Source organism: Pseudorca crassidens, chromosome 11, assembly GCF_039906515.1.
Source record: "Pseudorca crassidens isolate mPseCra1 chromosome 11, mPseCra1.hap1, whole genome shotgun sequence".
NCBI classification, from domain to species: Eukaryota; Metazoa; Chordata; class Mammalia; order Artiodactyla; family Delphinidae; genus Pseudorca; species Pseudorca crassidens.
The window spans coordinates 36984478-37011699 of NC_090306.1; the positions used below are offsets into that span (position 1 = coordinate 36984478).

The following is a 27222-nucleotide window of genomic DNA, read 5'->3' on the forward strand; positions in this document are numbered from 1 at the left end:
TTTGGGGCCTGTCTGCTTCAATATCTTAGTGTCTCACAAAACCTACTCACCCTAAGCTGCAAGAAGGGTTCTCATTTAAGAAGCAGTTTATCAAAACATTGCTTTCCTACCTGGAGGACCAGCTCGCCACCCTCTTCCACTGTATCAGCCGCAGGAGCTGGTATGGTTGTAAACACTTACTGAATACCAGCTACCTGTGTGCCAGGTATTGTTCTAGACCCTGGATGAATTGGAGCTCCCATCAAAATGGGAAACACAACCATAACTCAGAAGCAATCATACGCCTAGTTGGCTCTTTTAATTTCAAACTATCTTGGCCCTTATGTCTAACACCAGCAATTTTTAATAAGTTCATCATTATAAGGATATTGGGAAGATAAAAATAGGTACACAGAATGTTCTCATCTTCCTTAAAATAACAATACAACAAAGCACAAAATGCGCTCTTTAATTTTTTTTCCAATTTACACCATGTGGTGACAGAATCTTTCACGTGCAAGGTTATCAAAGGTCAAATCCTACGCAATAACACTTCAGATGGTCTCTCACAGCTCTGTATCTCCTCTCTTCCAAAGCAAAGGCACTGCTGAGAACTGACTTGGAAACTTTCCTCTTTCCTTTGATTACCTTTTTGTTGTTACTGAAGTTTTTTAAAAAGTTAAACTCCTCCCACTCTCTCCAAAGGGACACCCCAGTCAGAAATCCACATGACAAATGCATAGGCAGTACTCTGGTCTTCACTCAGTAGGGCAAAAATAGCATCCTTATAGGGCTTCTGGATCCAAGAGTACAAAAGGGATTGAAAACGTCCATGGAGAAACTAAGTGTGACCTTAAAAGCAAACATTTAAAACCATCCAAAGAGTGAGGCCCAAGGACACAGCATGTCACTGTGTGGGGAAAAAAAAAAAAAAAACAACCCTTGAAGACCTTAAATCACATTGAAAAATAGAAAAGCAGAGGACTCGGTTCCTACCTGCTCGGGTCTGAGGCCTGGGGGGACCCAGGCGTACTCCTCCAGCGCGCAGCCCGAGTCGTCATCGGACGTGGAGCTCCGCTGGCACCCGAAGGCGAGTTTGCTCATTTTGGGCTCCATCTCCAAAGGCATCATAACAAAGTCAAACAGCCAGCTTCTCAGTCACAGGACATCAGACAGTGGCTGCTGTGGACAATATAAGACAAACCGAAGAGATGAACCCGAAGGCGTTGCTCTCACCCTCCAAGAGCTTTTACTGAATTCCCGCGTACGCACAGCGGGGCCCAGAGAAAGGGACCAAGACGCCAGCGTCACCGTCCCCAGGCCCCCGGAACTTAGAATCTAGGGCCGCGTGATTCGGAAAGAGGCCCTTTACCAGCTCAGCATTTCAGAAAATGCCACCCAAACTAGTTTACTTCCAGATGCCTTGAAAAGGTGCTTCTCTACACACTGTTCATTAGAAAGGTTCTCATGAAAACTGCTTTGCTGACTGCCCACAAATGAAATCCTGCGAAGCCTCGGGGGTTGTAGGAAGAAGCTGGGTTTGCGCCCCCTGCCTTGCCCACTACTGTGTGCCGTGAAAAGATGGCTCCAGTCACCCCACTTGGTTCCCTGCATTTCCTCATCCATCTTCCCAGCGGAGCACGGCTGCCTGCACAGATTGGGTCGGCTGGGCCACACTGCTTAGGTTTCAGGTTTCCAATAAAGTTGGAGAGGCACTGAACTTCGTTTACTCATGGAGTAGAAATAGCACTGTTAAATCCTTTCACAGCACATTAAATCCGCAAGCCTTTACTATCCATGGGCTAAAGTCAGCCAGACGTTCAGTAATGAGTTCCTTCATAAGACAGTAATTGAATCCAAGCACCAGGTTAAAATAAAATCCAGCGTGGTGACAACTCGTGTTTAGCGGTGTTACTAGAAGGCTTCCACTGAAAAGCTCTGCAGTACCTACTGTCCTGCATGCTCTCAGCCTGCTGCAGGGCCCAGATTCTTAAACACTGCGCCACCAGGGTAAGTCCGGCTCTGAAAGTCTCCTCAGATGAAGGCCTATAAAGGTGTCAAGACAACAGTCCCTGACCTACAGCCCAGGAACTTTGTTATCACCATGTGTGTTCCTTCTAAGTTTCTTCCAATTCTGAAAAATCATCCCCTGTCCCCAGGCACTAAGAAGAAAAAAAAGATACAAGACTTTCAGGATCAGATGCAGCTTTTTATACCTGCCCCTTTCCCTCCACCAAAAAAAGGAAAGAAATATACAGATAATTAGCCCAACCCCATTTTAAAGCAAACAAGGCTCGGGGAAGTTAAGTGACTTGCCTAAGGTCTCACAACTGAAAACCAGAGTCTAGTCACACTGCGTGTCTGACACATCAGACTTCCAAAAACTCTTCTGCCTTAAAAAAATTCTCTCATTTGCTGCAACAAGTAGGAAAGACAGTGGAACGTAAACATTGTCAGCCTGACACTCAGTCATTTGTCAGTGACTCTCACAGTGCAACACTAGATACTTGTTGTTAGAACATGGTACCTATTAAAGCCTGTGAGTATGAAAACTGACGATTTTTCTCTGATGAATCAAAGGACACTAAAAAATTAAAATTGTAACAGTTCACAAATGCGAGGCCAAACATCCAATGGCTACAATCTTTTATTAGGGAGGACCAATGCCCAACAGTAGATATTATTCCAACTAATAAATGTAACTTTCATTCACCCCAAACAAGAAGTAAAGTGACCTCATTTCCTGCCCCACCACTGGGAGGGACTGACCTTTTACACAAGACATAAGTTCACACCGGTGCACTTCATTCACGTCTGAGGAAAGGCTTTCTAAACATTGGCACATTCCTTGTACTCCTCAGTAAAAAAGGACGTGTTAATGAAAGTCAGAACATTTCTTGGATCTAGTCTTTCCCTTTTGTTTTGAAAAAAAACCACTCCCCCCAATGGAAGGAAGAGAACTAGAGGTTAAGAATTTAATCAGTAGCTCAAAATCCCACACCAGGAGAATGGGTGCCTTCAATGCAAATGAACCTGAATCATGAAATACGCACATCTTCCCTTTGCCAAATCTGGCCGAGGAAGGAAATGTGAAGGTACCTGCTCTGCACAGACTTAATAAGATCATAAATATTAACTAGAACCTAAATCTTAAATGTCACTATATTTTAAAACAAGAGAAAACACCACAAATTAAGACAAACTGCAAATTTTCCAGGCTAGAACAAAGATGCAGATTGCCAAAGAGCTGAATTAGTTTGACAGCTATATTGCCTGGTTAGCCTTCTGTGGAAACTGCACAGAAAATGACTACCCTCATCAAGGGAAATAACTTAGCACTCAGTGCCATGGTCCTGTTCTCCCAATCACCTGGACGTGCCGGCCGCGTCTCCAGCCTGCAGCTCCCACAGCCATCCCAGCCTCGGTTCAAACTGAACTGTCACTCACCACTCATCAGCGAAGCGACGAACTTCGTGATGAACTGAAGGAACATGAGTGACACAGGCGCAGCTTTCAGTGTCCTTTGTTGACACTCTGACAGCTACCTCTCACCTCCGTGCCTAGCCTGGCATGATCAGTGCTGTGACATCTGATCACCACGTCAAGCAACCCCACGAGGGCGTATCTTGCTTAAAACCGAGGAGGAAACCGAGCCTCAGAGAGATCCTCCACGGGTCAGCTGTCCAAGGGCAGTGGCCTTAGAACTGGGCTCATTGGGTGACCTTAAACCCCTGCAGCCCTGCACTGCCCCCTGGGTGGAACCTTTTCTTTGGTGAAGTAGTCACGCTGCTGCACTGCAGACATGCACAATGACACAGCCGGACAGGGTGGGGGGGGGGCAGTCCACTTCACCCAGAGGGGGCATTTTAAGGAGGACATACAGTCAAAAAGGATTATAAAAATTCAATGGCCTCATGAGCTGTTGCTTCAGCATTCTTAAATTTGGAGAAAGCCTCTCGTTTTCCTTTATATCAGAGGATAATTACTTAAAATGACAAAACATTACATTTACTAACAAGTTCTAAGAGCTGGCCAAAAAATAAACATTAAAAATATATATATAGGGCCTTCCGTGGTGGTCCAGTGGACAAGGCTCTGTGCTCCCAATGCAGGGGGCCCAGGTTCGATCCCTGGTCCGGGAACTAGATCCCACATGCAAGCCGCAACTAAGAGTTCGCATGCCACCACCAAGACCCAGCACAACCAAAGAAAGAAAGAAAGAAAGATTAAAAAATAGTAAGTTACTTCGCGTGACCCCCACGTGCCAGGCAGTGGTATGCATGCTGCATTACCACTAGGTATTTTTTCTCTACCTGATAGCATAACAACCTGAAGTTGGATTTTTCTTTTAGAAATTACCCGTCTTGTCAGCAGGTCCAGAAAGCATACTGTTAAGTATCTCGCCATCTCAGACTTCGTCATATGGAAGCAGCATGGTTCTTGCACATGCAAGAATGTATAAAATAACTGACAAAAATGTGATCTCACAAATATACCTTATGTAGACATTTACATTACTACATGGTATTTGCTTTGCGGCACGAGAGAAAGAGGGAAGCCTGGCCATTACTTGTGCTCTCTGGGTGATGACGAAGGGTCTTCCGAATGCCATCCACACGTGGTTGTGTTTGCTTTGCCAAAATACTACCTTTTAGGCCAAACATGAAACCACGCCTGAATTAGATCTAACAGGAAAATTCCGTTCATTCTCTTTCCAGGTGCTGTCTCTTAAGGTTGACCTGTGAAACAGGGCCCACAAATCAGGTTTGCAAGTAAGCTGAATGATAACGGAAACAGGACTATTCTGCTGCGGGCTTTGATATGGAGGGCAAGAGCTCTTCGAGATTTCTTTTTAGCAGAACCACACTTAACGTGGACAAGAGTGGCCCCGTCCTGTGACTCGGCCTTTAGTCATTTTGTATGTTATTCACTACTTTTGTACATTTTTATTTTGATGTAATTTCAAACTTCAGAGAAGTTGTAAGAAGAGTAAGGAACTCCTAGACAGCCTTTCACCCAGACTCACCAGCTGTTTGCATCTTCCTTCCTTTGCCATGTCACCCCCACCTCGTCCTCCTCAGCCTCACCAGCACACCCACACACTTCTGTGGGAACCATCTGGAAGTATTTTTCACATTCTCTTGCCTAACCCCAATTAAATTAAACATGTTCTCTTAAAAAAAAGTTTATTTAAAAACAAATAAAACTATGTGCGGGCTTCCCTGGTGGCGCAGTGGTTGAGAGTCCGCCTGCCGATGCAGGGGACACGGGTTCGTGCCCCGGTCCGGGAAGATCCCACATGCCGCGGAGCGGCTGGGCCCGTGAGCCCTGGCTGCTGAGCCTGCGCGTCCGGAGCCTGTGCTCCGCAACAGGAGAGGCCACAGCAGTGAGAGGCCCGCATACCGCAAAAAAAACCAAAAAACAAACAAAAAACAACAAAAAGACTATGTGCAAGGTACCGTGTTATATGTTAGAGATAAATAGAATAAAAAAGCCAAAACAGCTCAGGCCGCCAGTATTCCGTGCTTATTCTGAGGCAGGTTTATTGTCCCGGTCTTGAAATGCTGCCATAAACTGAATGAACTCAATCACAAGTGAATGACAATCATGCATTAACCAATTCTGTGTTAGGTTTGTTAAGGAAATGAACCAGTAGGGATTCCACCGCTCCAATGTCTTTATGATTCTGGATGTAAATAAGTCTGATAAGGCAGGGAAAAGAAGTGAAACGGTTTGAGTCTGACCATGAAGGAAATGTGTAGGGGAAGCAACATCTTTAAAGCTAAAACCACTGTCAAAGAGGCCTGAGGCTGGGTAAGGAGAGATGACATACTTTTTCCCAGAAACACGAGGATTCGGGGTTGCTCCCCAAAAGCCATGCAACGAAGTTGAAGAGTTCCATTTCCCCCCCTTGTCCTTTATTTCCCTTCTTCCTTCAAAATAGTTTTTTAAAAAAAAAGTTAAATAGCTACTTCTCACCATTTAAAAAGACTCAGAGACAAACAGCCGGCAGATGTATGACTTCTCAATCATCATATACTTGTCAAGAGAACACCTGACCCAAGGGACAGAAGCAGTGCTGAGGGAAGGCAACCTGTTGCCCCGGGCATTCGGTAAGCTCAGCCCTGAAGTCCTCAGACCTTTGACAAGTCACCAAACATTGTGGGACCTGGTTCTTTAAAACAGCAACTATTTTCCTTCCAAAGATGGCCTAAGGATGTGAAAGTTTTAAAGAAGAAAATAATTATATGAATATAAAGAATTAGAGTTACCACTGACATGTCAATCGCCACTGTTACTTCCACTGATTACACACATCTTGAAGCTGACCAGAATAAGAACACTTTAGTAACAAAGACCGAATGTTGACAGGGGAGTTTCATCTTCTTTGTGAGTTCGGGACACTCTGGACTCCTGAAGGGCAAACAATTTTGATACACTATTGGTCACTACTAGCCCTCAGAGTGAGCTTCTAACCAGTCCCTACATAAAATCTCTGACACAGACATATACACACACACCCCATGTCTGCGGAGCATGGCAGGGTCTTTCCAGGTGTCTTTGGCAAAGCAAAAATTGGGAGCACCCAGTATATGACTGGCTGTGAGATGGCACTTGTTCCCCAAATTCACTCATTTAAGGAGGGGTTCCTTGTGAGATTTACTTTCCAGATTCATTTACTTCACTCACGCATTCATCCTTATATTTAAAGACCATTACTGAGTCATTCTGGGAAACATCAAAAATCAAGGAAACTGACATTTATTCCATTAAAAGCTAGAACTTAAAAAACAAAAAATGTACCCACTGTGATAGGAATGTTTCCAAATTCCATTTGGAATTTCCTTGCTTTCTCTAATGGTGGTATGTGTGTAAGTTACATGTGATTTAGCCTTTGGCTGATCGTTTGTTTTCATTTTGAGTAGAAAATGAATAATATAAAGAACACTGGCTTCAGGATTCCAGCAAATGGAGTTCTAAGTCAGCCATCCAGTTGGGAGGAGGTGAGGGCTCTCTCACAATGCTGAGGTGATGTCCAGAACTGCATGGCTTCAGACACGTGCCTTTAATTTGTTGCTTTCGGTATTCTATAAATTAGGCAAATACAGTTTGAAAAGTTGTCCAAAAGTATACAGAATAATTATGCTGTGGACAAGGGCTTAAGCATTTCTCCCATAAGCACAGTAATCACTGGTTAAGGAAGATAACATACAGTATGTGAAGGTGTTATTCAAACTAAAAAACTGCCTTATTATTTTGCTATGCTGTTTTGGCCATTTGGAGATCATTTATTTTCTACTGGGCTGTATGCTGCATCCAGGATAGTTAAGGATTATTATTTTGATTGATCTTGACATATACATAAATGAGCCTTTACTATTTTCCTTAAAAAGCTTAACAGGTCAACACAGTATATGAAGGTCAAGAGGCAGTAAAGAGTTGACATTTTGCTGGAAGACACGTTCTTCCAAAGAAGCAACAATAGATGACCATGGTCATCTATGCACTGAGTAACATTTTCAAGAATTACACATCTCAAGCAGAAGACTTTGGGTTTAACCCTAATGAGAAAGAACAAAATGCATATGAGTAGGAGGGTGCCACTCCTGGTCTTAAAATTAAAAGAGAAAAGGAACCTGGAAGGGGCCTATTAGCCCACTGCCATCAAGAGAGCCTAAACATGGTGGCTTGGGAAGAGAAAGTAAAAGGAGCCGATAAGAAAGGGGGAAACTGGGTCAAACAGAGTTCTGAGTCCTAGGTGGCTGAAAGATGATGCACCAATATGGAAATACTATATAGGCGAGTCAGAAGGGGACTTAGGATTTGAGAGCATTGAGGAGAATGAGTTCAATCAGATTCAGATTGAGGTTATAACTGTACATCAGTTCTGGTATGGTTCCTATTATTCATCATTTTCTTGGACCAAGTTACCAAATCAAATTAAAATCATGCAAATAGAAAACAACAATTTTCAGCGCCTGCCATTGAATAATGAAGTCTAAGGTCATACCCCTAATTACAAATACTTTTCCCAATGAAATTCCACTGTAGTTCCTATGAGAAGACTACCATAGCATTATAGAATCCCTAGGAAAAAGTATTTCTTGTGTGAACACGCCCAGGGAAGTTAGAAGTCCTTTGATCACCAAAAACCAGAACAGATACTGATTTGTGAAGTCAGTTGGGCTAACATTCCCTAAGTGTCCCCTGCTGCTAAGTGCCATCCTGTGGGCCACAAGCTGCTTAACAACTTCTTTGTTAAACTGCTTGTTAACAAGGCCTTTGTACATAGAAGATGCAGATCACACACACCCATTCAAGAGCTACTCTAATTCAGCCGGGCTAAATATTCAGGTGAGTTAAATTTAGCTACAGACTAATTTGGTAGTACAGAACCTCCCAACACTTCCATCCTTTTCAACACACACACACACAATGTATGCATGTATGTATGTATGCATGTATGTGTGTGTGTATATATATATCCTAGTTTTATGATGTCCTTAGCTTAAAACTTTAAAAAAGTCAGAGACCTGCAAAAGCCATAGGTCTTAAAACTATTACAATCAAGATTTGAATTCTAGTAAATGACACTAAACTGTAATCTCTTTAAAGTTTTCACACAAACAGCACTCAAGCCTACTGTCTGCTAAAGACAATACAAAAGTCATGGCCAACAGAGGCCAACCCAATTTGACTTATACTGAAATGAAATGATAACTGTAAAATAAAAACAGAATGAAGGTATCCGAAGATATTGCTTACGGAAACATTCCTTGGCTAAAAGGACTTCATACCAGCAATTAGTGGCATTAGGCCATGTGCCCTTTGACCTTTTCTGTATTTTCCAGGTAAACCTCCATCCAACTTGTACATTTTCCGACAGCTGAGTGGCCCGTCAGGCACCATACCATTGCCAAGAAGCTATCCATTTTTCCAAGAGGAAATGTGGAACTCTGCAGGGTTTCAAAGCATTCTTATTTCATGCACAAATACATTCCACGACAGAAAGACAGCCTGCTTAAACAAAAGGAGGAAACATTATGACAAAGCATGGTCCCTTGCTAGAGCGGCGCTTTGGGGGTCAGGTTATTTGGCTGTAAACCGGTCTGTAAAGATAAAACCCGAAACGCTGGCTACGGTGTAAGACGGGCCACGCGAGGCACTGTTCTAATGAATTCACTATTTTCCATAATGGGGGGACGCAGATACTTTCTCAAAATCGTGTTCAAGTCTCCTATTGATTTTTTGAATTTCCATTTTCAACGGCGGCCCAAGGAAACGGCAGCCAGACTTGACTCCAATGTACACACAGACTCGGGTTTCACCCCGTCACCTGTTGGCTCTCGAACAACACTCTTCTTTGTGAAACTTACAGCCCTCATTTGAAACAAGTTTCCAGAGAAAACACTTCAAGAAAGTGTTTGAGAAGTCACGAGACTCGAGTTGTAAAAACAAATTCCATACATAGCCTGACTTAGCTGACACAGATTAACGTGAAAACCCGGGCTTTTTAAAAAGGCCGCGGGAGGGGAGTCGGAGGAAAGGATGCCACCGTCCTTCGGGAAAACCCTGCGGGCTAATTCGAGATGGGCCGCGGGTGATGGGCCGCCGGGCTCCGCCGGGCCCTCCGCGCCCGCCTCGGGAAGACGCTCGGAGCGGGAGCCCGCGCCCCCGCGCCCCCGCGCCCCGCAAACCCACCCTCTGCGCCGCGCTGGCTGCTCGGGCCGCTAGGCGGCGCCCGGGCCGCGGGTCCCACTCGGCCCCCGGCTCCTCCGCCTCCGCGGCCTCCCGCACCCAGAAGCCGAGCTCCAGACCCAGCGGCGGGGAGAGAAGCTCTCCTCGGCACCGGCGCGAGGCCCGCGAGGGCAGCCTCCCGACCCCCTCGCCACCTCCAGAGAGGGCCCCGCGCCGCCCTCGTCGCAGCGTCATCTCCCAGGGACCGCACTCGCCCCGCGGATCCCCGCGTCTATCCCCAGCTTCGGACGCGAAGCCCTCCCCGCAGTCTCAGCGTTCAGCCGCTGCCGCCCGGCTGCCATAGAGCCCCGGGACCCAGACGGCGGCTCCCCACCTGCGGCCGCTCGACCGAACGCGGCCTGCAGCCCCTCCGCGGAGCCCTCGGCGCGCACTCGCCGCCCCCCGCTCTGCGACCGGCCAAGGCTGGCGGCCAGGCGCGGGTGGCTCCCGGAGGAAAACAGGGCTGGGTGCTCTGCGGGTCACCCGCGCCCACCCATTTCCGGAGGAGACCCCAGCAGGGCGGGGACCGAGGGGCGGGGGCAGCAAGCGCGGGGGCCCCGTCGCGGCGCAATGCTGGCCCCACCCGGCGGGCGAGGGGTCGCCACCGCCCGCCGTGACGCGCTCACCGCCGGCCGGTCCTCCGCGAGCCCCCGTTCGGTGCAACGCGGAGATCCTCACCCGCGGCCGCCCGCTAACCTGCCGTGGGGGAACCGGCAAGAGGTGCCCCAGTTCCCCAGAGACCCTCTGTCCCCGACGGCGTCGCCGACTCTGCTTCCCCCGTATTTGAGTTGCTTACCCCAGGCCACAGCGTCCCCCACGCCCCAGCCCCGCGCCTCTACAAGATCCTTCACCGCGGAAAGAAAAAACCCGTCTCCCCTCTAGCCCCGGGAGCCGGCCCTGGGCCGGCAATCTTCAGAAGTAACCAGAGCCCGCATTAAAGAAAAGTAACCATTTCGCTTCCTGCCGGTCCTACCCTCCTCGCAGCGCTGCGGGCCGGCAGCCCGGCTTGTGATCCACGCCCTGCTCCGCACCCGGCTCCAGTCCGCAGGAGGCGCCTGCCCAGCCTGATCTCGCTGCCACCCGCTTTCCAGGAACTGTCACTGCAAACCCTGCCCCTGGCAGGTCTCCACGAGGTCCCGCGCACACGCTACTCCTCGAAAAGTTACCCCCCCACTTGGCCAGCCTCGTAGCTCGAGCACCTACCTCGGTCAGCCCGCTCCGTTCCCGGGAGCCCTAGTGAGTGGAGCAGCTGACATGCAAATACCCCAGGACGCTTATGTAAACTTCCCCCTCCCGCAGGTGCACGCGCGGGCCACAAAACGCTGGGAGCATATGCAAGGCCACCTCTTAAAGAAATCATCTCCACTCTGCCCATAACAATGATGTCAGCAAATGGCACGTTTAACCAAGTTCTCACTTGGAAGGGGTCATTAACATATGAATTCTCCTCTTAGGACTTTCCTCGCATTTCGGAGAGATTCCTACTGCTTAGCGCAGGAGATTTATTTTTATCAGTAAATAACAGCAAAAGAAAAGGAACCAGGTCGCGGGATGCACTCAGTCAAGCACATGAATAAGAGTTTTTATAAATAGGTTAAGTGAGTATCATTATTCAAACACAAGAACTATGCTCATACTCAAGGCTAATCTTGTTTCTGAGCTACTTATAGGTACACTAAGAGAAAGCGAAGCTTGACATTAGTTGTCTACAGAAAACAAAGAGAAGCAAAAACAGGACCTCAAAGCAAGCCCAGAAAGAAACGATAGATTAATAACGCACAGCAGAGGACTGAGTCTTCAGAACTACAAATTTTAATTTCTACAATAGCCTCCTTATCACAAGGTGAAAAAATGCCAAAGGAAGGGAGAGAAAAACATGCAATATTTAAGAGCTCTATCAGTTTATAAAATGCACATAAATGAAAACAACTTAAAATGGTCACCAGTTCCTTGGGTATCCTATCTCTTTTTCAGGCTATATATATTTAAAAAAATCCTTAAACCATCAGGATTCCTTGGGAGTGATTTGCAACATATATGTTTCTACAGTATACAACTGAACAATAGCCCATTGTAACTGACTTAAAAATACACAAATAAGTTGCCATAAATAGAGCAGTCAAGTAAATAATTCTGTGGCCAATTTCTGTTATCTCCGCTGCAAGGCAAGGCAGCTGAGAAGCCGCTTTTTTTTTTAAACTTACTTTTTTAAAGTGGCAGAGACAAGAAAAAAAAAAAAAGGTTGCACCTCGGCTGGTAGACTAGCTTGGAAACACTGATTTAGACAACAGGATTTGTAATTTAAATAGACTCTTTGTTGGCAAATCTAGACTCCAGTTTTGAATACAGTTCCCAAACAGTTCTCATATAGAACTCCTCTAGCCTTCAGGTCCTGTGGGGATTTGTGAGAGGGTGGTGGTGGACCTCACAGGTGACCACTTTCCTCTGTGGGGCTGTGAAATTAACCATGAATACCTAGGCCAGATTTCCTTTTTCCTATTTCCTTCCCTTTGGGCTTTCTCAGGGAAGTCATCAACTGACAGCGTACAGTCCATTACTGATTTAAATCCAACCCTGAACTATCGTGTCATTATAATAAAGGGAGTATCAGCACACCAATGCTTCAAGCCTGGTGGATGGATCCTTTTTGAAAGCTTTTAACGGAGAACTACACATTAGCCAAGGCCCCAGAACCCTCCCAACTACAAGCCATAGCAACACTTAGGAGTATCAAATGTCAGCCATTGTAAGTATGCTTCCTCTCATGCAGTTACTTGTAAATACTGTTTGTTACATTTTCAACCAGTACTGTCAGCTTTATTGCCTATTGTAAGTGTTTTCAGTGATGAAGCAGTTTGGAGACAGTTAAGAGCTTCCCACTAAAGTTTCAATCTGAATGCAGCAGACCTTCGTCTGGTCTGAAAGGCACTGTTATTGTCAAGGGTGAACTTATTCAGGATGCGGAGCAAGACCCCCAACCAGCATCCTTTTGTTTCAGCCAGGAGGAATATTCACTGCTTGCAGATCACACTTGCTAGGAGGTTGAGAAAGGAAGCCCAGAAATTCACAGGACTCGGTTCCCTCTTGCGATCCTGGTCTCTGCTCTGCTCTCACTCAGAGAGGCCTTTTCCAACTACCCATCCCAAATATCACCCCCCCCCCTTTTATTTGTGCTATTGTCTTCACAGCACTTTGCTTGACATTATAGGTCTATTTGTTCATGTTTGCTTTCTTCTCCCCTAGAAGGTAGGGACTTTGGGGATTCGTCACTATATTCTCAGCACTGAGATTCATGGCTGGCACTTAGCAGACAAGTTCAGTAAACACGAGTTAAATGAAGGAATGATTTTTGGACATTCCTCTCAGGCCCTCACAGCCATACCATACCTGAACAAGGAATGTTTCTAACCTAAAAGCCAGACTGAACTCCAGTGTCCTAATGGAGGAGACTAAGATAGAAAGACAGAAAAATGCCAAGGGCAGAGAAATAAAGAAGGGAGCATTTTGGTTGTCAAATGCCAGTCACCTTTATTGGGTCTGGAAGAAAGAGGTAAACATACAAAATATAAAGCACACCTGGGCTCTATTCCTTGGTTCTCCTATGATTTGTATATAGAGACCTTGAGGTCTTTTCTGCTCCTTCTGTTTTTTCATTTGTAAAACAGACTTGCTTTCTAGCTTTAAGAGTAAGAGTTGCTCTTGGTCTCAGACATTTGGAAGGATTTGTAGCTAAAAGCCAGTCATCTAGGAAGAGTATATTTAAATGACTGGATGTCTAAGTTTCTGAATAGAAAAGAGAAATCAAGGGCTCTAAAATTCATCAAATGATATTTCACTCACTAAATTGAAGGGGCAGTCGGCATAAGTAATGTTAACTAGGGTGACAGTTTTAGTTTTCAGGACAGCAGTTTGGTAGTTCTGACTATATAGAGATAGGTAACTAAAAGAATCACAACACCTGTAGGATGCAATTTCTAATGAAAATAAAATAGCTTAAAAAATGAATCATAGAGGACTTCCCTGGCGGTCCAGCGGTTAAGACTCCGTGCTTCCCATGCAGGGGGCGCGGGTTCCATCCCTGGTCAGGGAACTCAGATCCCACATGCCGTTCGGTGCGGCCAAAAACAAAAAACAAATCACAGAATCAGGCAATGTTAGAGTTGACAACAACCTGTAGGACCCTACATCTTGTCCAGAAAAAGAAACCGAGATCCAGAAAAACAATCTTAATCATAATTCTTCATGTTTGTCACCAAATTTGTTACCACTAAAAGTTTACGAAAAATGTTTTACTTTCTTGTTAATTTTAAACATTTGTGTCGTATTTCCGATGGGGCGGTATATCCTGCTGGGTCACGGAACATATGCAAATTCTAGCATTAGCTAAATCCGTAGCAGCCCCAGGGAAGGGCCCAAAGGAAGATATCAGCTCTTCTCAGAGTTAACAGGCTGGATGGTGTTTTATAATAGGTTGCAGTTTCTCTAGGTCTCAAATTACTTTCTTTCCCCCTTTGATTACATTTAAAGCAACGTGATTAGAGAGCAATGGTTCTTTAACATTTTCTACACCCAATCCCTCTTCAGATTTACTACTCCAGTCCTCCCAGCCATCCGTCCCCTCCCCCAACTCCTACCTCCTTTGTGAGTGAGGAAAATCCTCCCTGCAAAGTACCCAGATGCACTGGGTTTGGAGTTGGGAGACTTAAAAGTCTATTCTCCGTCAATTAGTAGGCTCTGTGACATTGGGATAAATCATTTATCTAAGGTATTAGTTTTTTTCATTTCTAAAAATGCTAGTGTTTGGGCTAGGTCGGTGGGTAGAACTTCTGAGAAGGGAACGCAACTAATTTTTCAACTAAAATAGCAATCTTTTTTTTTTTTTTTTTTTTTTTTGCGGTACGCGGGCCTCTCACTGTTGTGGCCTCACCCGTTGCGGAGCACAGGCTCCGGACGCGCAGGCTCAGCGGCCATGGCTCACGGGCCCAGCCGCTCCGCAGCATGTGGGATCCCCCCGGACCGGGTCACGAACCCGTGTCCCCTGCATCGGCAGGCGGACTCTCAACCACTGCGCCACCAGGGAATCCCGGCATCTTTTTAAAAAAATAAATTTATTTATTCATTTATGCATTTTTGGCCGCGTGGGTCTTCGTTACTGCGCGTGGGCTTTCTCTAGCTGCGGCGAGCGGGGGCTACTCTTCGTTGCAGTGTACAGGCTTCTCACTGCGGTGGCTTCTCTTGTTGCAGAGCACGGGCTCTAGGCGCAGGGGCTTCGGTAGTTGTGACTCACAGGCTCAGTAGTTGTGGCACATAGGTTTAGTTGCTCTGTGGCATGTAGGATCTTCCTGGACCAGGGCTCGAACTCGCGTCCCCTGCATTGGCAGGCGGATTCTCAACCACTGTGTCACCAGGGAAGCCCCTAAAATAGGAATCTTAATATAGAAACTGATGAACGTAAAACTGCTCTGTTGAAGCTCTGGGTTGGTTTCTTCCCAAACCCCTCCCACAACTACCTCCCCAAACCTACTCTTCCAACGAGGACCTCAGGCTCCTTCATCTAAGACTAGATGCTCCCAGAGGCTCCGCCAATTCTAATACTTTTTGAGTCCCTTAAATTTTTTTTTTTTTTTTTTTTTTTTTGCAGTACGCGGGCCTCTCACTGTTGTGGCCTCTCCCGTTGCGGAGCACAGGCTCCGGACGCGCAGGCTCAGCGGCCATGGCTCACGGGCCCAGCCGCTCCGCGGCACGTGGGATCCTCCCGGACCGGGACACGAACCCGTGTTCCCTGCATCGGCAGGCGGACTCCCAACCACTGCGCCACCAGGGAAGCCCAGTCTCTTAAAATTTGATAGCTCGTTGTGACACTAATACCAGGCAGGTGTCTTGAGTCTACAGCCCAGGCAGGTGTCTTGAGTCTACAGCCCAGGCTGGGTGGGAGAATATGGGGTCAGGTCCTTTGATTTGACTCTCGCTCAGGGTTATGACTTCTAATAGAAAATGGCAACCGTCTTTGCCCAACCCACTCCTCACTTTCAACTGCTCTGAAATAGCCCTTCCCCACCCCAGGAAACGTTTCTTTCCGTGGACAGATAATTAAACCAGGATTCAAGCACATTTCCTTAAGTTCTTCAACTTTCTCTACTCCTGTAGACCTGTGGTTTAATACAAACATACTTAAGATTTCATTGCTGAAAAACTGCCAAAATATTAAGAAATAAAGAATAAATCTTCCAGTAAATATTGAGAGATCTATACATGAAAAGAGATCCAAGACAATATTAAGATGCAAATCCCAATATATAGTATGATCACATTGTTGTAACTAATAATATATGGGCTAGTGTGTGCATAGCAAAACTAGTTAGAGGAATATAAATACCAAACCATTCATATGATTTCTAGGGAAAGGCAGATGATGGGAAACTATCGCTTTTGAGTTTACAGTTGACCCTTGAACAACGTGGGGATTAATCCATGGATAATTCCCTATCCTCAGTTCCTCTGCATCCAAAGACAACCAACCACAGGCAGTGCAGTACTGTGCAGTGCGGTATTTACTACTGAAAAACATTCAAGTGTAAGTGGACCTGTGCAGTTTCAAACCTGTGTTGTTCAAGCATCCACTGTATATTTGTAAAATAAATGTACTTTTATATGTATCTTCACGTTACTTATAAACTTTTTCTTTTTATAATGATCATATAAAAATTTTGTAAATGGTTTAAGAAACATTAGAGAAAATATTCTACAATATTAATATAAGGAAGAAAAGCTCAGAAGCAGAAGGTGACTTTCTTAAGTTATTAGCTGATATAGGAAGAAGCATGAATACATAATTCTTCACTGTGCTATCTTCCGCTCAGTCACAAACTTCAAGGGTGAAATCTCTGCTGCATTATTTATAATACTTTGGGGAGGGCGTGTCACCAGTCCCACACTTCCATGGAGCCAGACATATTGGAACAGGAGCTGCCCCAGCTTATGCCTCATGAATCCATCCATTGATTCACCGATAGATTCTTTGGTTGAATCAAAAGATATTTGTTGAACGGCAGCACTATTGGACCTAGACCCTCCCCTTAACTTAAGGACTTCGTATTTAAATTTCATATTCTATTTATATCTTGATAAAATAGAGGCATAGAAAAATACACAATATGAGCGGGGAAAATAAACAACTGGTCTAATTTTCCAAAATACATAACAAACCATGATATGTTGTGATTATACAGTTGAGGTGTGGTTAAAATTCTAATACAGGAACAAGAGGAAATGTTGATCAATCAATTCTGGTTGGAAGGTGAGAATCCAGGAAGGTGAGGTGACATCTCAGCTGGGCCTGTAAGGATTTGAATAGTTAATCAGGGTAACGAGTGGAGTTGGGTATAGGAAACAGGGCCCAGGTTGAGCCAGTCAAAGGTGCACCAGGCTCTAAATGGCTGTGTGCCAGGACTGCCGGGACTGCTCAGCTATTCCAAGGGCTACAGGGAGCCACAGAAGCTTAAAGAAAAGTGACATGACCGTATCTATGCCCTCGTTAGAAAGAGGGCAGAGAGAACAGTGCAGGGAAACCAGATGGGAAGAGCCTAGAAGCCGCTCCAGCAGTCAAGAGCAGAAAACACAAAACAGTGCGTCTGAGGGCGTGATTTCTGAGGGCAGACAGACTGGACTGTGGTGGCCCAGTGTGTATGGTGAGGACTGAGGGGTGGCCGATGGGGGCTGACATTCTGAAGGAGTCAGTGTTCCCTTAGTTTACTGGAAAGACAACCAATGCTTTAGCCCTGATATAAACTCCAGCTTAAAACCGCGGATATATTTCACTGCCCATGGGAGACAAACTCAAGGTAACCTGAAGTATTTACATTTCTGCTCAAACTTTATCTTCCTGTTGGAATCCACCCTTAAAATATAGCATTGGCGGGCTTCCCTGGTGGCGCAGTGGTTGGGAGTCCGCTTGCCGATGCAGGGGACACAGGTTCGTGCCCCGGTCCGGGAAGATCCCACATGCCGCGCAGCGGCTGGGCCCGTGAGCCATGGCTGCTGAGCCTGCGCGTCCAGAGCCTGTGCTCCGCAACGGGAGAGGCCACAACAGTGAGAGGCCCGCGTACCGCAAAAAAAAAAAAAAAAAAAAAAAAAAAAAAAAAATATATATATATATATATATATATATATATATATATATATAACATTGGCATCCTCCAGTGTTAAAGAGCTCAGGGTCCATCACTATGAAGGAAACAGGCCCATGACTTTCAGGTTGAAAGATAATCTACGCAGAAGAACTACCCAACCAACGCAGCTGCAGAGATGAATCGAAAGTGGAAACTTACTGTGTTATGTGGGGTCTACACCTAGCAGTTAGTGTTTTGTACAAAACATCTACATAATAAATATTGCTTTGTCTTAAATTTTAAAGTTATAGAATATTTGCTGCTTTTCTTCATGAACTACATGATCAAAGCTATTTCACTCACCTGTGTATTTTCTTATGCTATTTAAACTCTCCCCTACCTAAGATGGTTGATTCTCCACAATGAAAAATCTGGGCCAATCAAGGCAGGCCAGCTTTTAACAGTTACCGTGTACAATAAATAATCAAGGCGTTCTTACAGGGACTTCCCTGGTGGCGCAGTGGTTAAGAATCTGCCTGCCAATGCAGGGGACACAGGTTTGAGCCCTGGTCTGGGAAGATCCCACATGCCTTGGAGCAACTATGCCCGGGTGCTACAACTACAGTGCCTGCACTCTAGAGCCCGCAAGCCACAACTAGTGAGCCCGCAAGCCACAACTAGTGAGCCCGCGAGTCACAACTACTGAAGCCTGCGTGCCTAGAGCCCGTGCTCTGCAACAAAAGAAGCCACCGCAATGAGAAGCCCGCGCACCGCAACGAAAGTAGCCCCCGCTCGCTGCAACCAGAGAAAGCCCGCGCGCAGCAACGAAGACCCAACGCAGCCAAAAATTAAAAAAAAAATTTTTTTAAGTCTGTGGCTTACAAAAAAAAAAAAAGCTTTCGTACAGAGGTGTCAGCAAAGAATTATTTCAAGCAGCCTCTTGCCAAATGAAAAGGGTCAGCCAAGCTTTCCATAACATTTCTTTATCTTATCTAAGATCCCAAGTCCCTTTCTGCAACTTAAACAAGGTGACTTTGTAGTGGGGACTGGTTTACAAGCTTTAATTAGATTGTGCCAGGGCCAGGAGTTAGAATTCAAATTGTTCTATTGGATTGACTCACATAGTTCTAGATAAGTAACTGTCTTTTTTTTTTGAAATTTATTTTTTTTTTAAACAGCAGGTTCTTACTAGTCATCCATTTTATACCCATCAGTATATACATGTCAATCTCAATCTCCCCATTCATCCCACCACCACCACCTCCCCCCACCCCCTGCTTTCCCTTCTTTGTGTCCATACGATTGTTCTCTACATCTGTGTCTCTATTTCTGTCCTGCAAACAGGTTCATCTGTACCATTTTTCTCGGTTCCATATATATGCGTTAATATGCGATATCTGTTTTTCTCTTTCTGACTTACTTCACTCTGTATGACAGTCTCTAGATCCATCCACGTCTCTACAAATGACCCAGTTTCGTTCCTTTTTATGGCTGAGTAATATTCCATTGTATATGTGTACCACTTCTTCTTTATCCATTTGTCTGTCAATGGGCATTTAGGTTGCTTCCATGTCCTGGCTATTGTAAATAGTGCTGCAATGAATACTGGGGTGTATGAGTCTTTTTGAATTATGGTTTTCTCTGGGTATATGCACAGTAGTGGGACTGCTGGGTCATATGGTAGTTCTATTTTTAGTTTTCTAAGGAAACTCCATACTGTTCTCCATAGTGTCTGTATCAATTTACATTCCCACCAACAGTGCAAGAGGGCTCCCTTTTCTCCACACCCTCTCTAGCATTTTTTGTTTGTAGATTTTTTGATGATGCCAATTCTAACTGGTGTGAGGTCATACAGCAGCAATTTTGATTTGTATTTCTCTAATAATTAGTGATGTTTTGCAGCTTTTCATGTGCCTTTTGGCTAACTGTATGTCTTCTTTGGAGAAAGGTCTATTTAGGTCTTCTGCCCATTTTTTGCTTGGGTTGTTTGCTTTTTCAATATTGAGCTGCATGAGCTGTTTATATATTTTGGGGATTAATCCTCTGTCTGTTGACTCGTTCGCAAATATTTTCTCCCATTCTGAGGGTTGTCTTTTTTGTCTTGTTTATAGTTTCCTTTGCTGTGCAAAAGCTTTTAAGTTTCATTAGGTCCCATTTATTTATTTTTGTTTTTATTCCCATTACTCTAGGAGGTGGGTCAAAAAAGATCAAGAATGTTCTTCTTATGTTTTCCTCTAAGAGTTTTATAGTGTCTGGTCTTACATATAGGTCTTTAATCCATTTTGAGTTTTTTTTTGTGTATGGTGTTAGGGACTGTTCTAATTACATTCTTTTACATGTAGCTGTATACTTTTCCCAGCAACACGTATTGAAGAGACTATCTTTTCTCCATTGTATATCCTTGCCTCTTTTGTCATAGATTAATTGACCGTAGGTGAGTGGGTTTATCTCTGGGCTTTCTATCCTGTTCCATTGATCTATATTTCTGTTTCTGTGCCAGTACCATATTGTCTTGATTACTGTAGCTTTGCAGTATAGTCTGAAGTTAGGGAGTCTGATTCCTCCAGCTCCATTTTTTCCCCTCAAGATTGCTTTGGCTACTTGGGGTCTTTTGTGTCCCCATACAATTTTAAGATTTTTGTTCTAGTTCTGTAAAAAATGCCATTGGTAATTTGATAGGGATTGCATTGAATTTGTAGATTGCTTTGGGTATAATAGTCATTTTCACAATATTTATTCTTCCAATCCAAGAACATGGTATATCTCTCCATCTGTTTGTGTCATCTTTGATTTCTTTCATCAGTGTTTTTTTTTTTTTGTTATTTTTTTTTTTGTGGTACGCGGGCCTCTCACTGTTGTGGCCTCTCCCGTTGTGGAGCACAGGCTCCGGACGCGCAGGCCCAGCGGCCATGGCTCACAGGCCCTGCCGCTCCGCGGCATGTGGGATCCTCCCGGACCTGGGCATGAATCCATGTCCCCTGCATCGGCAGGTGGACTCTCTACCACTGCGCCACCAGGGAAGTCCTCATCAGTGTTTTATAGTTTGCTGAGTAACAGGTCTTTTACCTCCTTAGGTAGATTTACTCCGAGGTATTTTATTCTTTTTGTTGCAATGGTGAATGGGATTGGTTCCTTAATTTCTCGTTCTGATGTTTCGTTGTTAGTGTATAGGAATGCAAGAGCTTTCTGTGCATTAATTTTGTATCCTGCAACTTTACCAAATTCATTGATTAGCTCTAGTAGTTTTCTGGTGGCATCTTTAGGATTTTCTATGTATAATATCATGTCACCTGCAAACAGTGACAGTTTTACTTCATCTTTTCCAATTTCTATTCCTTTTATTTCTTTTCCTTCTCTGATTGCCGTGGCTAGGACTTCCAAAACTGTGTTGAATAATAGTTGTGAGAGTGCACATCCTTGTCTTCTTCCTGATCTTAGAGGAAATCCTCTCAGTTTTTCACCATTGAGAATGATGTTTGCTGTGGGTTTGTCATATATGGCCTTTATTATGTTGAGGTAGGTTCCCTCTATGCCCACTTTCTGGAGAGTGTTTATCATAAATAGGTGTTGAATTTTGTCAAAAGCTCTTTCTGTTGAGAAATCTATTGAGATTATCATATGGTTTTTATCCTTCAATTTTTTAATGTGGTGTATCACACTGATTGATTTGCGTATATTGAAGAATCCTTGCATCCCTGGGATCAAATCCCACTTGATCATGGTGTATGATCCCTTTAATGTGTTGTTGGATTCTGTTTGCTAGTATTTTGTTGTGGATTTTTGCATCTATATTCATCAGTGATATTGGTCTGTAATTTTCTTTTCTTGTAGTATCTTTGTCTGGTTTTGGTATCACGGTGATGGTGGCCTTGCAGAATGAGTTTGGGAGTGTTCCTTCCTCTGCAATTTTTTGGAAGAGTTTGAGAAGGATGGGTGTTACCTCTTCTCTAACTGTTTGATAGAATTCACCTGTGAAGCCATCTGGTCCTGGACTTTTGTTTGTTGGAAGATTTTTAATCACAGTTTCAATTTCATTACTTGTGATTGGTCTGTTCATATTTTCTATTTCTTCCTGGTTCAGACTTGGAAGGTTGTAACTTTCTAAAAATTTGTCCATTTCTTCCAGGTTGTCCATTTTATTGGCATAGAGTTGCTTGTAGTAGTCTCTTAGGATGCGTTGTATTTCTTCGGTGTCTGTTGTAACTTCTCCTTTTTCATTTCTAATTTTATTGACTTGAGTCCTCTCCCTCTTTTTCTTGATGAGTCTGGCTAATGGTTTATCAATTTTGTTATCTTCTCAAAGAACCAGCTTTCAGTTTTATTAATCTTTGCTATTGTTTTCTTTGTTTCTATTTCATTTATTTCTGCTCTGATCTTTATGATTTCTTTCCTTCTACTAACTTTGGGTTTTGTTTGTTCTTCTTTCTCTAATTGCTTTAGGTGTAAGGTTAGGTTTTTGTTTTTGTTTTTTTTTAATTTATTATTTTTACTTTTGGCTGTGTTGGATCTTCACACTTTGCTGCGGTGCATGGGCTCTAGGCACACGGGCTTCAGTAGTTGTGGTGTGTGGGCTGAGTATTTGTGGCTCACGGGCTCTAGCGCGCAGGCTCAGTAGTTGTGGTGCACAGTCTTAGTTGCTCCGTGGCATGTGGGATCTTCCTGGCCCAGGGCTCAAACCCGTGTCCCCTCTTTGGCAGGCAGATTCTTAACCACTGCGCCACCAGGAAAGTCCCAGTTAGGTTGTTTATTTGAGATTTTTCTTGTTTCTTGAGGTAGGATTGTATTGCTATAAACTTCCCTCTTAGAACTGCTTTTGTTGCATCCTGTAGGTTTTGGATCGTTGTGTTTTCATTGTAATTTGCCTATAGGTATTTTTCAATTTCCTCTTTGACTTCTTCAGTGATCTCTTGGTTATGTAGTAACCTATTGTTTAGCCTCCATGTGTTTGTGTTTTTTACGGTTTTTTTTCCCTGTAATTGATTTCTAATCTCATAGCGCTGTGGTCGGAAAAGGTGCTTGATATGATTTCAATTTTCTTAAGTTTACTGAGGCTTGATTTGTGACCCAAGATGTGATGTATCCTGGAGAATGTTCTATGGGCACTTGAGAAGAAAGTGTAATCTGCTGTTTTCAGATGGAATGTCCTATAAATATCAATTGAATCTCTCTGGTCTATTGTGTCATTTAAAGCTTGTGTTTCCTTATTAATTTTCTGTCTGGATGATCTGTCCATTGGTGTAAGTGAGGTGTTAAAGTCCCCCACTATTACTGTGTTCCTGTCGATTTCCTCTTTTATAGCTGTTAGCATTTGCCTTATGTATTGAGGTGCTCCTATGTTGGGTGCATATATATTTATAATTGCTATATCTTCTTCTTGGATTGATCCCTTGTTCATTATGTAGTATCCTTCCTTGTCTCTTGTAACATCCTTTATTATAAAGTCTATTTTATCTGATATGAGTATTGCTACTCCAGCTTTCTTTTGATTTCCATTTGCATGGAATATCTTTTTCCATCCCCTCCCTTTTAGTATGTATGTGTCCCTAGGTCTGAAGTGGGTCTCTTGTAGACAGCATATATATGGTTCTTGTTTTTGTATCTATTCAGTGAGCCTGTGTCTTTTGGTTGGAGCATTTAATCCATTCACATTTAAGGTAAGTATCAGTATATATGTTCCTATTACCATTTTCTTAATTGTTTTCAGTTTGTTTTTGTAGGTCCTTTTCTTTTCTTGTGTTTCCCACTTAGAGAAGTTCCTTTAGCATTTGTTGTAGAGCTGGTTTGATGGTGCTGAATTATCTTAGCTTTTGCTTGTCTGTAAAGCTTTTGATTTCTCCATCGAATCTGAATGAGATCCTTGCCAGGTAGAGTAATCTTTGTTGTAGTTTCTTCCCTTTTATCACTTTAAATATATCGCGTCACTCCCTTCTGGCTTGTAGAGTTTCTGCTGAAAAATCAGTTTTTAACCTTATGGGACTTCCCTTGTGTGTTATTTGTTGTTTTTCCCTTGTTGCTTTTAATAATTTTTCTTTGTCTTTAATTTTTGTCAATTTGATTACTATGTGTCTCGGAGTGTTTCTCCTTGGGTTTATCCTGCCTGGGACTCTATGCACTTCCTGGACTTGGGTGGCTATTTCCTTTCCCATGTTAGGGAAGTTTTCAACTATCATCTCTTCAAATATTTTCTCAGATCCTTTCTCTCTCTCTTCTCCTTCTGGGACCCCTATAATGTACATGTTGTTGTGTTTAATGTTGTCCCAGAGGTCTCTTAGGCTGTCTTCATTTCTTTTTATTCTTTTTTCTTTATTCTGTTCCATGGCAGTGAATTCCACCATTCTGTCTTCCAGGTCACTTATCCATTCTTCTGCCTCAGTTATTCTGCTATTGATTCCTTCTAGTGTATTTTTCATTTCAGTTATTATATTGTTCATCTCTGTTTGTTTGTTTTTTAATTCTTCCAAGTGTTTGTTCTTTAATTCTTCTAGGTCTTTGTTAAACATTTCTTATATTTTCTCAATCTTTGCCTCCATTCTTTTTCTGAGGTCCTGGATCATCTTCTCTATCATTATTCTGAATTCTTTTCCTGTAAGGTTGCCTATCTCCACTTCATTTAGTTGTTTTTCTGGGGTTTTATCTTGTTCCTTCAACTGGTACATAGTCCTCTGCCTTTTCATTTTGTCTGTCTTTCTATGAATGTGGTTTTCATTCCACAGCCTGCAAGATTGTAGTCCTTCTTGATTCTGCTCTCTGCCCACTGGTGGATGAGGCTATCTAAGAGGCTTGTACAAGCTTCCTGATGGGAGGGACTGCTGGTGTGTAGAGCTGGGTGTTGCTCTGGTAGGCAGAGCTCAGTAAAAGTTTAATCCACTTGTCTGCTGATGGGTGGGGCTGAGTTCCCTCCCTGTGGCAACCCAACACTGGAGCTTACCCGGGCTCTTTGGTGGGGCTAATGGCAGACTCATGCCAAGAGGTACTTCCCAGAACTTCTGCTGCCAATGTCCTTGTTCCTGCAGTGAGCCACAGCCGCACCTCACATCTGCAGGAGACCCTCCAACACTAGCAGGTAGGTCTGGTTCAGTCTCTTATGGGGTCACTGCTCCTTCTCCCTGGGTCCTGATGCACACACTACTTTGTGCGTGCCCTCCACGAGTGGAGTATCTGTTTCCCCCAGACATGTCAAAGCCCAGCAATCAAATCCTGCTAGTCTTCTAAGTCTGATTCTCTGGGAATTCCTCCTTCTGTTGCTGGACGCCCAGGTTTGGAAGTCTGACGTGAGGCTCAGAACCTTCACTCCAGTGGGTGGACTTCTGTGGTATAATTGCTCTCCAGTTTGTGAGTCACCCACCCAACGGTTACATGATTTGATTTTATTGTGATTGCACCCCTCCTACCGCCTCGTGGCAGCTTCTCCTTTGTCTTTGGATGTGGGGTATCTTTTTTGGTGAGTTCCAGTATCTACCTGTCGATGATTGTTCAGCAGTTAGTTGTGATTCCGGTGCTCTCACAAAAGGGAGTGAGCGCACGTCCTTCTACTCCGCCATCTTGAACCAATCTCAGTAACTGTCTTTTGATGAAAGTTACTTTCAATAGTTCCTTTCTCCTTTATGCTTGGAGCCCTTGCCTCTTCAGCATTGTATTTGCATTGAATTATACAGGGGCTAAGGGCAGGGATCTCACCTGTTTTGTTTAGTGATGGATCTATCCCAAGTGCTTAGATACACAGGCCTGGTCCATTAGGTACTTTGCCTGCTACATAGTGGAGTCTCAGTGAATATTTGTTGAGTGGTCAATGACTGGTTCACATTTGACCTTCCATAAACCCTGACTCAGACCTTGTTAAGCACTCCTACTTTTATATCAATTATCTATCTACTGATTCTATTTTTATTTTTATTTGGATAAAAAAAGTGAGTCAACTAATTTAGGGTTCAGTTCTCTAGTTTTAATATTTAAAGGAACCTCATCAAGTTTATCATTTAAGTTACTTGTTCTTTTTAGCATATAAGATCTGATATGAACACAAACCAATTGGCTAAATTGAAATCTCTTTAGAAAGCTCAAATTGTTAAATCATGTGCTCCACCCACCTCCAGACCAATAGCCTCTTTCCTCCTCTATTCCAAGTCTGTTTATGGTACCACCAGTACTCCCAGTAAGCCAGACACCTGACCATCACAGGTGCTTCCTTCATTAGGCGCCCTCCCTCTTGCCTGCCCTCAGTCAGTTGCTTATCAAATCTTTGCATCTTTTCTATTTTCTCTGTTGATATAGAAACAGAGTGTATATCCCATCCCTATCCCTCTGTGTATATCCCTCTCCCACCCCTAAAACTGCTGCCCACCCATCTTCCCAGGCCTGGGATGCTACTGCAGCCTAACATCGCCTCAGGGCTTCTCTTCCCTACACTCATTCTCCCTCACTTGACCACCACAAAGCTATGTCATTCTCCTTTAAAATTCCCTTCTTCAGCTTTCCCAACACCTCCATGGAATAAAGGAAGGTCCTCCATTTCCAGCCCCTACTGATCCCTCCAACCCTATCTCCATCACTTGTCATACCTCACCTTTGGCTCCAGAACTGGTGGTTTCTAAGTGTATCATGTTGTTTCAGGCCCCTTTGCCTAATCCCGCTGCTTCCTCTACTTGCAACTGTCTAGCCACTCACTTTTATTTGCCTGGCTAACTCTTACTTCAGGACTTAATTTGGGATGGGTCCAGGAATGTTCCCTGAGGCCCCATCAGACCAAAGGTTTCTACGCTGCACTTCCATTGCTCCAAGACCCTCCATTAGCCCCAAGATACCTATCTTATTCAGACCAGTCCCTACACCATAATTACTGCTTATTTTCTTTTTCAGTTAGAAATTCTATTAACTCAAGTGATGTGTTTCTCTTCCTCTGTGCACACAGCTTTGGGATAACCCAGAGGGTCAAACTTTCCACTCAGCAGCTACACCAATGAGGATAGGCTGTAGTCACTATTTTGGTTAATATTAGTGTATGGAAGAGATATATTTTGAGAAATAGACCTCCTGATGTTCCTAATTCCTTCAGAGAGCTTTCCCAAACAAAAAGCAGTAACATCATCCCATGATGATCATGGTGAGGAAGCTGTTTGTCAGGGATAAAACTGCGGTCTGGGTGGATCTGGAGGCTACAAACATCCCTAGCGCCCTTTGGGGAAAGGGAGTGCTGCCTCATAGCAGGCCATCGAGTACCTCGTACAGGGCCTTCCTTTCACTGAACATGCAGTGACCTAAAGATGGGGGTGGGATAGAATGAGCAGTCAAGTATGTATTAGAATTGCGTGTCACTTTGGACATATAGTATGATGTTACTGCATTTTATCTGGTGATATATCGAGTAAGAACATAATGTCAAGTGAACCTCTATTATTAT

At 44.0% G+C, this 27222-nt stretch overlaps 1 protein-coding gene across 9 annotated transcripts in view; it reads right to left on the minus strand.

Moving 5' to 3' along the window:
* PRICKLE1 (prickle planar cell polarity protein 1) overlaps positions 1–27222 on the minus strand; it is a 107969-nt gene that overhangs the window by 10252 nt on the left and 70495 nt on the right. For 5 of the 9 annotated variants that reach the window (XM_067696230.1, XM_067696223.1, XM_067696226.1 and 2 more), the window contains one exon: positions 976–1161. In XM_067696230.1, coding sequence (XP_067552331.1) covers positions 976–1110 — 135 coding nt within the window. In that variant the 5' untranslated portion in view covers positions 1111–1161. Of the gene's footprint in view, positions 1–975; positions 1162–10690; positions 10801–10920; positions 10939–27222 lie in introns of those variants that run through there. The other 4 variants (XM_067696232.1, XM_067696229.1, XM_067696227.1 and 1 more) reach the window with 3 other exon arrangements.